The sequence below is a fragment of the Carassius auratus genome, chromosome 8 (genome assembly GCF_003368295.1).
Source record: "Carassius auratus strain Wakin chromosome 8, ASM336829v1, whole genome shotgun sequence".
NCBI lineage: Eukaryota > Metazoa > Chordata > Actinopteri > Cypriniformes > Cyprinidae > Carassius > Carassius auratus.
The window spans coordinates 24,674,792-24,688,131 of record NC_039250.1 but is presented as its reverse complement, the minus strand read 5'-3'; the positions used below and the strand labels follow the sequence as shown (position 1 = coordinate 24,688,131).

Sequence of the window (13,340 nt, the reverse complement as noted above, 5' to 3'; positions counted from 1 at the left end):
AAATGAATGCTGCCGCTCATAATATGTGTATGTTTCAGGAACCTGTAAAACCTGAGGAGGGCCGTGACATGGCTAACAGGATCAGTGCGTTTGGATATTTAGAGTGTTCGGCTAAAACTAAAGAGGGAGTGCGGGAGGTGTTTGAGATGGCCACCAGGGCGGCGCTGCAGGTCGCAAGCGCAAGAAGAGAAACGGCTGCCTGCTGTTATAGGCCATATACACTGCAACGTAAATACACACACACACACCGCAAACTGACCCCAGGAAAGGCCTGCAGTATCCACCACACGCCACATTTCTCACAATCCAGGTGTAAGATGACAGAAAAATATTTATAAGGGAGTCGAAGTGTGTGTCCGTACCCAATACCTCTCCTTCCTGCCATCTTTTTTTTTCTTTTCCTTTTCCTTTCACCAGCATATCTTCCTTCCTTCTCTGGGAGAAAGACTGACTGATTAATTTTGTATTTGTACATAAATCTTCTGTCTTTTTCAGTTCTGGTTTACAGTTATTCAATGCCTCTGTATATGATGCTCAGTGATTTACGTAAAAAAAAATAAAAAAGCAAAATACATCATTCATTTAACCTGCCAACCTGTACTGGTTTTTTTTTTTTTTTTTTTTTTTTTCTTCTTGACGACTGATCTTGAAATAACCAAACTTTGTTAAATTTGTCCATAGGCCTTGGTCAGGATAATCTCCATATTTATTTCACATGAAGTACAAGTACCATCTGATTAATGGGGTTAACTGGCATAAACATTTATTAATTGTTTAGAAAAGGCAATCTGAAAAAATATGGACAAAAAGCTGAGCGTGATGTCACTATTATGCAAAGTATAATTGTATGTCAAGATTTAATGGTTTAACGGGCTGAAACTGAATGATCTCACTCAGGCAGTCGGTCTGGCCATTTTTTGTGTGAGAAAAAGAAAGATTAATCTTTTTTTGGCTTCACCTGTGGTACAGTGGGTTAAAATTTCAGAACTGTGATAAACTCGAGGGCTATTCATCGACTCCAGATGATGTCTGCTAAGAAGAGATATTAACTGTCTATCCTTTCGAGGCGGGTCCCTTGATAAAAATTGTGTTCAGGGGATAACATTTTTGGCAGTGTTCCCAGGGTAAAATTTGTATTTGAGGCACATACTATGACGTTAATTTGGGTGGCTTTAACCTATGTTAAAGTAGCTTAAAACCGAGGACTTGGCAACACTGCTATCCATCCATTTTTCTGTTCAAGTGGATCTCTGGATCCTTTTTCACAGAATGGTAGAAGGTTTGACTGTCTTTATGGAATAAAAGTTCACCAGTGTAGGTTCGGAATAAATAAAAGTGTGGTTCAGCAATTTTAGTTGGCAAACTGGGAGTTTGCATCTGGAATTTTGCTTTAGGATGAAAAGATTTCCCCACGCAGATTTTGCAGTAGTTTCACATTGGTTGCTCAGATTCGAAACAAACATTAGAAAGCTGTCTGTAATGAAAAACTTGTGTGAGAAGTTGCTTCATACATTGCTACACTATTGATAATAGGACAATGGACTTTTTTTTGCCTGTGAAATTTCACAACAATGTTGACCATGTGACTGCACCTTTAAGAAGAAAGCATTAACTCATAGAATCAGAGTAAAACACTTTTCTAAGAACAAAAATCTCTGGGTTAATTACGGGTTGAGGTGACTGAGAGAAAGAGCTATTTTTCTGCCATTGGAAAAAAATATCCCCAGTAGGACTGTCCCAATAATTGGTGTCCAGCACGATGAGAGGACAGTAATCAAGAGTAGAAGGCCCTAATTGGTTTAAAATGAGCTTAAGTGTTTGTTTAACTAAGAAAATATCCATTTTGACTTTATAGATACCACAAGATCGGGTGTGCTGGTGTCGCCGGCTCTATAACAGTCTATAAAATGCTATAAAATAAAAAAGATAGGTAATGATGAAGATAGGATTGCAAGTCTGTAGGCATTTGGTGTCTTACAGTACATAATAGAGAAAATGGCTCAAATATTACTGAGACCCAGAGTAACTGAGCTGGCTATAGCAGTACTCACAACAGCCACAAGGGAGAGACATAAACTGCACAACTACTGTACACTGGAGGAGAGGTTTCCTTGTCTGATGGAGATCATTTGAAAATATACGAACCTGTCAGTGGTTTAATAATGAAAGACTTAATGTAGGAATAAGAAAGGCATTTTATTATCAAAAATCATTGGTTTTTGAATCCGTCCACATGATCATATGTTTATTTTTAGCATTTTTAACTGATAAAAAAAAAAAAATCATTAAAATTCAGTTACATGCAAGCTTTACAAATTACAATGTGTATCATGTAGTCTGACTTAAAATCTTTAATGCCATGACTTTTTTACCCAAGATTCCATTAGGATCCTTTACAGTCTTGACAAGCAACAAATGTAAAAGGACCATACAAATCGTACAGTGTGTGGCTGGCTTTAGAATCGACAGATCCAGGCTTTCCATCCTAGCTTCTGAAGGCTTGACGGGCTTGACCTGAAGAACCCTCTCTGCTAGAAATCGTGCCTCCACTCAGGATTCACATATTGTTGGACTGCACTCTCCTCAGTTTCCACTAGGGGTGAATAAACACAGCAGTGAGTTTTCTACATCATGCCTTCTTGAAACTATTATTATTCATTTACTCTTATTACTGTATTATTTAAATGCCATTATTATTGTATTATTTATATATTATTATATTATTACTGTATATTATGTACTATCACCTTTTTTCAAGTCGGCTGGTAACTATGCTTTTCAAACAGAGCATAACCTAATTTTTCATTTAAAAATATAAACATGACTTATAAAAGAAATAACTTTTTAACTGTGATTGAATGCAGCCAAAAAAGTCTTAAATATCTGACTGTAATACTTAACAAGTTTCCCATTTTCATAAAGGAAGCTTTTTATGATTTTATGTTTGCTGACAACCATAAAAAAAAAAAATGCTAATAGAGACAGGAAACCAACAGGAAACCTGCTTGCAGTGCAGATGTAGACAACATATCATTTGCAAAACTGCTAAAGCTTGAAATCTGAAACAATTGTATTTGGCAGGACATCAACAGACGCACATGACTACTTCGTGTATTTCCCTTTCCTAAATGAGGACGTAAACCAGTTTAATTTTTCATCTGATTTCTGAAATGAAACCAATGAAGTCAAACATTGCGTTGTGACTTAAGTGTATGATTAAAACCTGTCTCACTTCTCTCATCCTGGATGTTAAGAGCAAGCAGACACTTTTCAACCTCCTCTATTCCCTCTACACTGGTGAAGGAAATCCCGGTGTAACCGCCCTGCTCAAAGCAGAAATCAATAAACCTAGAAACGTACACAAGAGATATTTAGAGGAACAGCTTTCTTTGCATTTCTTCCATGTGTAAGTAGAAAGTGTACAGTATATACCGGCCCCAGCTTTCATCAGTCCGCAGAATGGTGGGGTTTCCCACCATGATGAACAAAGCTTTAGCTCTTGTCACCGCCACATTGAATCTCTGAAGAAAAGAGACAAGCTCAAGACTAAAGTGTGTTTTGGCACACTGCAAAAGAGCAATCATATTTACATACAATGTAGCACACTAGTTAGATCAAGGTTACATCTTGAGTTAAACATGATGTTATACTATTGTAAAAAAACATATTGTGAAATGTTTGTAACATTTCCTATTGTAATATATTTTGCACATGATTTACTCCTGTGGTGAGCTGAATAAAAGCAACCATTACTCCAGTCTTCAGTGTCACATGATCCTTCAGAAATTATTCTAACTTGCTGATTTTCTGCTTAATAAAATCCATTATTATATGGTGCTGCTTAATAATTTTGTAGAAAACGGTGATATATATAATGTTGTGTTCTTATGTCAGTTGTGTTCAAACACTACCTTCTCATTCCTGAGAAACCCAATATTGAACGTTTCATCCAAAATGATGTGCTCCTTGCTGCTGCGAACAGCCGACACCAGGATCACTTTCCTCTCTTGGCCTTGAAACTCCTCCACAGAACCAACCTACAGTACACAACCCACCAAACACACAAAGGAAGACAGCTATTATATTATTTTTTACACATCCTCATTTAAGATCAAAAAAGCACTACCAGTGTGTTTAGATGGCTTAAACCAAAAACTAACTTTGAGTTCTTCAATACACATGTACTTTTCAAGGTCTTCATCTGATCTGATGGCCCTTCTGATCTTCTCAACCTGCAAAATTATAAAACTTAATGTGATGATGCAGACAGAGATTTGATAGAAGTGTCATGACCATTTTTACTGTTATTATGGGCTGCCCAAGAGCAGTTTCCACCTGTTTCCTGTAGGGGGCAATGATGCCAATATCTCTGGGGGAGATTCTAGAGATTCCCTTCTTGGCCTGTGTCAGGAGCAGCTTCTTCAGGTAGTCAACAATGATTCCGATTTCAAAGATGTTAAAAAAGGAGGGACTGTTTGCCTCCCTCTCATCCTTCCCAGGCACTCCATGGAAAATCACAGGAAATCCCTGAAATGTGTTATTTTTAAAAACCCACATTAATAGGCAAATCTGGAAACAAAACAGCTGTAACCAGAGTCGGAGACTTAACATCTGTTTAATACTGTAGGTCTCTTACTCTTTTGGGAAGGTGCTCCCAAGTGCAGTATTGGTTGGAGCTGATTTCATTTGCACATGCCACCAACTCCCCATCATAGAACAATTCATTAGGAACTTTCAGAATGGATGGATGAGACCTGGGAGAGGGACAATTAAAAAACAGATGCATGCTACGCCGTCAATTACATTTTATAATAGATCCTAGGGTTGCATCAGTATTCAAATTCTGATAAGATGAGAACTATTATCATGTTATGGCTGATATCTACATTATACTATCACACTATAAATAAACAAATAAATAAAGACAAAAAACTAAAATTATCATAAAAAATGCTACAAGTGAATTTGGGCATCACATCATTATAATTTACAGCTTGAAAGATGTAGATTAATTCTGAGATCTGCAAAAGATTACTTTTACCAGTGTTTATGTTAAAAAGGGTTGTTGTTGTTTTTTGGGGGGGGGGGGGGGGGTTAATAAAGGATGGTCTATAACTAATTTGGTACTGATATATCATGCATCCCTTACTGATATCCTATGAGGCATCATGGAAAGACTTTTATTTTAGATTTTAGACCCAGGGGTCCAGTGTGAGAAGACAAAAGTAGTACCTGTAGTTCAGAAGAAGTTTGGTGACATAGCGTTTGTCAAACTCCATGTCATCTTTCTTATAAAGATCATTCTGTGTCATCAGCCTCTCCAGCAAAGAGACATCTACATGAAAGACATGCAATTCCAGAGTACATTACAGTAAAACATATTCATACACACCATTTGGCTTCTGTAAATATCTCCCATTTTTACTGGACAACAGTCATGTCTCAGCAATAGTTAAAGCTTAAATGGTAAACATTACAATACGTTTTTAAGGAACATATTATATGCTTAAAACAAAAATAGAGATCGGCTAATAGGTAGAATGAGTGAGTGTGTGTGTTTATGTGCTTCTCACCAAGCCCGTGATTAATGGCAAGAGGAGATCTCAGGATTGGCCCCAGCTGCTTGGGATCTCCAGCCAAAACAAGCTGTCCAGACTTTGCATTCAGCAGACCTGCATGCACACAATGAGACAATGCAATAATACTGTCTATGGATCTCGCTACTATCAGACTTTAGTACTTTTGCTACAGTACAGTATGAGACAAACACACCTGCCACACTGATGATGGTCTCTGACTCAATAGCATGTCCTGCCTCATCCACAAAGATGTGAGAAAAATGATCCGTAGGAAAACCGCCAGTGACCAGCCTGCATGCACACAATATTTACATACTGCTATAAATGATGTGTTATGTGTCTGATAAAGAGAGACAGTAAGAGAGTTCACTGTGTTTAGATAAGATAATGCCCTTCACCTGCCAGCGGTAACCAGAGTGCTGACCAGGATCTTGTAGCACATTAGATCCTCTTTACATGGGAAAACAATCATCTCTCCCTCCAGATTACTGATATTCTAAACACACACACCCAACATGAATAACCAAAATAAAAACTATACGCATACTTACATAAAACCATTAGGCATTTATTCATTATGATTTATTCACCCTCAAGCCATCCCAGGTGTATATGACTTTCTTCTTTCAGACGAATACAATTAGATATGAAAAAATGTCTAAGCTTTATAATGGAAGTGAATGGGGGCCGAGATTTCGAAGCCCAGAAAAGCACATCCATCCATCATAAAAAGTACTCCACACGGCTCTCAAGGGTTAATAAAGGCCTTCTGAAGTGAAGCGAAGAAAAATATCCATATTTAAAACCATTATCTCTAGCTTATGCTAACTGTTGTATGCACATTTATGAAAGAGTGGTGTTTCAGCTGATGATGTAGGAGTAAGTGAGATTCTCCAGTGAGAAGTGACGAACGCTGAAGAGAGCAATACAGAGAGAGTAAAATATTGGTCACAAATTAGAAGTACAAAATGATATTTTGTAAAGAAAAAATGTCAGAGGCATTTTACATAAGCCAGGAGGAGACTGGTTTACCTTTGCTTTAAACAAAACTTGGTTCTTGCGAAACTAGCATATATTCAATGGAGCTTACACTATGCCTACGTCCTTTATCATCCACTGGAAAGCCACTTTCTCGTGAACTCACATACAACAGTTAGGAAAAGCTAGAGATTGTCAAATGTCAAATATGGATAATTTTCTTACCCAAAAGCATTGCTTCACTTCAGAAGGCCATTTTAACCCCTCAGAGCCATGTGGAGTACTTTTTTATGATGGATGCATGAGCTTTTTTGGGCTTCATAATTTCAAATCCATCCACAGCTATTATAAAACTTAGATGAGCCAGGACATTTTTTTAGATAACTCCACTTGTATTTGTCTGAACGAAGAAAGTCATATATACCTAGGGTGGCTTGAATATAATTTTCATTTTTGGGTGAACTATCCCTTTCAATTATCCCTGAAAGCCTGGCATATAAGTAAGGTAAGATTATATTTCAATGCTTAGTATGTCAGTGTTTTCTTTCTTTTATTTACTGTTAAACAGACACTAACCTTTAGAGCTTTAGGGATATCTCTTGGATCGCGTGAGCTAGCATAAAGTCTGTATATTTTCCGTGCATCAACATGTTGACTAGTGATCAACTTTTCACACAGCTGATCAGCTGCACTGTTAGATGGAGCACAAGCCAGGATGTAGGCACCAGGTATATTCTTCTCCACCTGCGAGATGTTGAGAAACAAACAGAAAGAATGACTGAATGCAACAGGTATTCCACTGAATGGTGAATTCTTTCATACAGGCAAACATAATACCATACAATGCAACAAGTTGACATTTTAATGAAGTTGTAGTGAGGCTGTGTTTACTCTGCTGTGTGTGATAACCGGTTTTACCTGTTTGATGGCCTCCACTATCGTGACGGTTTTACCAGTGCCAGGAGGTCCAAACACTAAGTAGGGTGCTGGCTTGGACGTACCGGCCACAATGTGACATACTGCACTGTACTGTTCAGGGTTTCTCTGAAGCTGCTGATCAAAGAGCCTAGAGACAGACACACACTAGGCTCAAATACTCAAAATGTTTCATTCTGAAGTTTTAATAACATATTCATAGGGGCCTTACTGACCTCAGTGCAGGTGGAGACACAGGGTTCAAGCTCCTTGAGCCCACAGGGAACAGCACATCTCTGAGCTCGTGCTGGACCGCCATGTGTACTGCTCTGTGTTGCAGTCTCAACGGGAGACGATTCACTGTGAACTCCACACGGAATTTCATCTTATCTACATATACATGGTCAATGAACCTTAAAAAGCAAAAAAACAAAAAAACATGTTAGTTCAAGACATCTGTTAATTCCTTTGTTCATCTGTGTTCCTTTGGCTCAGTGGTACAGCATTGCGTTAGCAGTGCAAAAGGATAATCGCTTTGCATAAAAGTGTTTGCTAAATGCATACATTTTATATAATTTTTAAAGATTTGGACTCCACATTACTCCACATGCATTTTTTTTAAACGTATTCATTCTTCATACCTTCGAGAGAAGCCCAGTTTGACCCGATCCAGTTCCACTCTGTGGACGTAGCCCTTGTATTTGGTCACATTTGAGAAACTGACCTCCTCACTCTTGGTGAGAAGCAGGTGATCTCCTCTCAGGACTGATGGCCTGTTCTCCGAAACACCGGGGAGCTTTAATCCAAGAAGTACACAAAAAGACCCCCAAAACTTGTATTATCCTATTTCGAAGTTTCAAGACGTGTTTTAACAAAAGACGTTTCCACTCACGTTTAAGACCAGTAGTCTCTTGTCATGGTCTTTGATTAAGGTGACTTGATCTTTGTTGTATCTCTTGATATCCACATGCATCTGACACTCCTCCAGATACAGCAGTAAATCAAACCGTTCGGCATAATTATGAAAGCCTAGCGGACTCTGCAGTAATGACCTAGAAACCATCAAACAAGTCAGGAAAGTTCATAACTCTAAATCTGCAGTCGTAACACGCAGAGATGCAAATGTATGAAACATGCACACAAAGGGGTTTATATATATTTTGAAACATCCTATAAAGCCTAAAATAATGAAAAGCACAATTAACAAAACATTTTGAATTAAAATATCTAAGTATAATTAGAATTTTTTTTTTTTGGCATTTTTCCCCAAGTAGATGCCTGTAGAACAACAAATTTGTCAGGCAATCGTGAAGATATAAGCCTGGTCATAGTGGTTTTTGTGTAACTACTTTAAAAAGCAGCAATGTGTAAAAGGTTTCAAAAGTTGCAGAGGTGGCCAAAGCTTTTTATGGTCTGGTTTTCCTATAACAGCTCAACTGAAGAACTGACAAACTAAAATACTAGCATATTAGAATAATTTCTGGAAATCATTTCAGCTTTGCCATCACAGAAATCAATGAAACTCTAAAATGTATTAAAACAGAAAATAGGTATTTGAAATTGTAATAAGATTTCACGTAAAGGACACTAACTGAAGTTCCCGAAACTTTCCCCTGAGGATCTGGGAAGAACAGCCATCTTTCAGGAGCCTGGCTAATTCAGGGATGTCAGGAGGAGGAGTGTATTGCCCCAGCGGCAGAACATTTTCAAGAAAGTTCTGCACATAACTAAAGCACAGAGAAGCAAACTGTGATAAACACATAAATAAATGCATTAAAAATTAACACAACATGTACACTTTTATTGTATTAATTGCATTCACCCCTCAGGTGGATAGCCCTCGTCCACTTTACAGTTTTCGGGTTCAGAGATGTTGAGTCTCAGAGGTTTGTATGGTTCAGTAGGACCCAGTAAGGCTGCAAGCTTAGTCCTGTACTCCACTTCAATGAAGCGCACAATGTGGAAGGGACGGGTGGCGGGCTTGCTGTTTTGCTTAAACTCAAAAGCTAGAGTAGCAGAATAAACTCCAACATGACTAGATTTGAACCTCACAGTCACCACATACTTCTCACCTATTTGAAAAAACAAATGAGTTTACCTTAATTTATGACTGATCGCACAAGAAATAATGCAAATATAACCTGCAAACAACATTGTACAATTGAACTAACGTGGCAGCAGACGGAGTGGATTGTCACGTGTGACTCTTCTGCTGTCTTCCAGAGTGAAATACTGCAGCCAGTGAAGAGAAGTGTAGTATGTGAAATACACAGCCTCCTGACCTGTGTTCTCCACAAACAGCTTCAGCTCATAAACTTCAGCCCGATCCACACTGATCTGAATCTTTCCACTTTCCATATTCAGCTCTGAGGACACCTGCACCCCATACTTATCAGCTACGAAAAAGGACCTGGGAAAGAGAAGAGCAGCTACAGTACATGTATTTGTGATGTTATTATATACCTAAATAAATACTTGCGAAAGACAGTACGGCAGATAATCAGAGAAATACTTAATGATGTTTGCATATGTGTTTCATCAATAAAAAAAGAATTCAAGAATACCAGCTCACCTGTCTGTAGACTTCAGTCGCTGTAGGATGTCTTTTGCCAGACTCCTTCTTCCTCTGACTCCACCATCTGGCCCTGGATTACTAGGAGCTGACAATGAGCTAACATGACCTGGAGCAGGAGTAGCCTGGTTTTGCTGTCTTCGACTAGATCTAAACCACTGATCGTGCAGCCTCACTCGGACCTGGATGTGCCATTTTCATGAGTGCAGGGTGATAAAGATGCTTCACATATTTTAAGATCTCAACCCTCTTAAGACAATAAATGGATGCACAACTGTTAATAAAATTAGAACTGTCATTAAATAGCCTAATATAGACTTTTCAGCTATTTTATGAACAAAAATGATCAAATAATTAAGTTGAAAACCGAATAACCGAATCACTAAACAAAACTTGGTCACATACAACCATTTTTTTTATTATTATTATTTTATATTTTTGTCAAATTAAATTGTAATGGGAAAAATAGTAAAAGTAATGAAAATACATGTGACAGCCCCAAACTGAAAACACACGTGTTATGTAAAAATGTATTCAAAATCTACCCAGTGTAGTGTGTTTACTTGTTTACCCAAATGCTATTCATTTGTATTTCTGAAAAGGAAAAACTAAAATTATTGTAATTTAGGGGGGTGTTTGAAACAAACATTCCAATCACTGCTAGACCAAACCTATATTTGTGTAATTAGACCTTTATAAGCTCTTGTGTGACAACCAGCCCTGGTCTCTGCTACTGAAGGACACAGAACACTGGTCTATATTTAATGTTGTTGTATTCGGTAGGTTGTTTTAAACAAATCACACCAAAAATGTATGTGATTTTTTTTCTGTAATAATACATTTGTAAAAGTCTGTATGTTCTGGCCAAAAGTAGGCTATCAGATGACCCACATTTTAACCTTCAATGTCCTGCTGATAAGAGTATCACGTGACTCTTAAATATATCTGAAATAATTACATCAAACGTGGATAAATCAACTGGTAGCCATTGTAAATAATACGATTTCTTACATTGGTGTTAAAGTAAACATTCCTTCCTGACTTGGAAAGACGGGCTTTGTTCCCGTTTCTCAATGCAAAGATGACTCTAGAGAAGTTTGGATCTTTGACACAACCTTCCCTGTGAATACAAGGGTGCAATATATGACGTACTTATTCATTGAATTAAAATTAATGCAGACGTTCACTGGGGTGCATTGATATCGTTTTACCTATCTCGAAATTCTTCATTGTAGATATCTCTGAGTGTGTTTCTGTCAGTAATGGATCTCCTGTTGGTTTCCTCTAACATCTCAATGAAGTCCAGTCCAATTGCGCGCACAGCGGCTATAGAGAGATAATTATTCCTGTTTCTTCTATTCATACTGCTTGAAACTTGAAGCTCTTAGGACAGGTACTCGAAACAAAATGAACGGTTTACGATCACACTCTCTAATATGAACCAGACGCAAGTGTTTCTACGGAAGAGTTACACACCAGACAAAACGAAACTTAAGCGATGTAGGTTAAACCTGCAGAATCCTTTCACAATATTTCCATCCCTGCCATATGTGTCAGGAAAAATATGTTATTAAGTGTATTATGTGCTAGTATTCCTAAAACAAAAATTTCATAAGATTTTTAGAAATTAGAATAAACGCAACTGTAGTTGCGTCCAGAGTTACGCCCCTTGCTGTTTAGAGAGCAGCACTGCAGATGCAGTCTGGAAAAGGCAGCTCATCATAACCAAGTCTGCATGTCAAAGTTATGATTCTAGATCAAGTGAGGATTATTAGCGTAGGTGTCACAGGTTGCCTTTATGAAGGTTTCATCTTAACTTTGTAAGACTGGCAACATACTACATAGTTTCTTTTTTATTTGCTTTATCATTACTGAAAGTGAGCAAATCATATCAATGAAACACATGCAGTATACTAGTTCAATGACTATGCACATTACATTAATTCATTTTCATGTTTTATTTTTGGATGACAACAAGATTGTATACAAGAATAATTTAGCAATGCAAAATAGTTTCATGGTCAATAAATACACATTATACTTCTCCTTTTCAAATGAGGTGTCATGGGATGTAGTAAATTTGAAGTCTGCTGACTGTGAGAAACAGGTAATGAGTGTCGACAGGCTTGACAGGCTCCAGATTTTGCATTTATTTGTGATTCAACATCCTCCATATTACAATGTATTTACTTCAGTCATAAGTCTTTGAAATTAATTACACAATTGTTTAATGATGTGTTTTAAAATGCACTGATGTAAACCTCCAACTCCAATTGCAATTTCCAGACAATCCAGTGGGACCACAAACAAAACCTTTACCACCATAAATGAAGCATTATTAAAATATAATTTCTGTGGTTTGGTAACTTTAAAAAATAAGGCACTTCTTTTAGGGAAATAATCAGTGATTTATCAACCATTTGTTCATTAATGCATTTTCTTTAAAACATCTAATAAAACTTTTCAATCAATATAGGCAACATTGCATATAAAGCCCTGAGATTAAAGACAAGATGTCAAATTTTCAATCGGATTTATATTGTTACACTTTTGGTATTATATGTAAATGAACAATGTGTATTCTTTCCCCATGTAACCTGCACCCAGAATATCGCGGTTTACTTATTAGCATCTTTGTATTCCTGAATATGAACAGTTGAATCGTCAGAAGCCTTGGACAGCAATGAGGCCAGTGTATTATGAGTGTTGAAGTACAGTCCAGACCAAAAGTTTGGACACATCTTCACATTCAAAAATTGTTTTTTCATGACTATGAAAATTGTAGAGTCACACTGAAGGCATCAAGGGCTATTTGACCAAGAAGGAGAGTGATGGGTTGCTGCGCCAGATGACCTGGCCTCCACAGTCACCGGACCTGAACCCAATCGAGATGGTTTAGGGGTGAGCTGGACCGCACACAGAAGGCAAAAGGGCCAACAAGTGCTGAGCATCTCTCGGGGAACTCCTTCAAGGCTGTTGGAAGACCATTTCAGGTGACTACCTCTTGAAGCTCATCAAGAGAAAGCCAAGAGTGTGCAAAGCAGTAATCAAAGCAAAAGGTGGCTACTTTGAAGAACCTAGAATATGACATATTTTCAGTTGTTTCACATTTTTGTTATGTATATAATTCCACATGTGTTAATTCATAGTTTTGATGCCTTCAGTGTGAATCTACATTCATAGTCATGAAAATAAAGAAAAGTCTTTGAATGAGAAGGTGTGTCCAAACTTTTGGTCTGTACTGTATTTTCAAACTTTTTGGCAAAAGGGACCACCAAAGCGCTTTTGGTCTGTTT

At 37.6% G+C, this 13,340-nt stretch overlaps 1 protein-coding gene and 1 pseudogene across 1 annotated transcript; both read right to left on the bottom strand.

Annotated features, from left to right (window-relative positions):
- LOC113106839 (outer dense fiber protein 2-like) overlaps positions 1-296 on the bottom strand; it is a 7,888-nt pseudogene extending 7,592 nt beyond the window's left edge.
- A 1,898-nt stretch (positions 297-2,194) lies between these two features.
- LOC113107761 (putative helicase mov-10-B.2) lies at positions 2,195-11,618 on the bottom strand. Its single transcript, XM_026270460.1, has 22 exons — positions 11,256-11,618; positions 11,056-11,164; positions 10,045-10,226; positions 9,644-9,882; positions 9,295-9,544; positions 9,065-9,199; positions 8,365-8,524; positions 8,114-8,268; positions 7,709-7,885; positions 7,476-7,623; positions 7,134-7,301; positions 5,978-6,075; positions 5,773-5,870; positions 5,574-5,672; positions 5,233-5,335; positions 4,637-4,754; positions 4,336-4,527; positions 4,161-4,232; positions 3,912-4,037; positions 3,433-3,521; positions 3,233-3,348; positions 2,195-2,593 (listed from the first exon to the last, which is right to left on the bottom strand). The coding sequence occupies exons 1-22, from the start codon at positions 11,405-11,407 to the stop codon at positions 2,532-2,534; spliced, it is 3,048 nt and encodes a 1,015-aa protein (XP_026126245.1). The 5' UTR covers positions 11,408-11,618; the 3' UTR covers positions 2,195-2,531.
- Between the last annotated feature and the right edge of the window lie 1,722 nt (positions 11,619-13,340).

Bases quoted from the DNA above. Each gene is read 5' to 3' on its own strand.
- LOC113107761 (XM_026270460.1), bottom strand. From the start codon at position 11,407: ATGAATAGAAGAAACAGGAATAATTATCTCTCTATAGCCGCTGTGCGC. The intron at 8,525-9,064 runs GTTAGTGTCCTT...GATGGTTTCTAG, and splicing joins GGAAAGTTTCGGGAACTTCA to GTCATTACTGCAGAGTCCGC. The intron at 5,336-5,573 runs GTGAGAAGCACA...TCTTTCATGTAG, and splicing joins TGCCATTAATCACGGGCTTG to ATGTCTCTTTGCTGGAGAGG.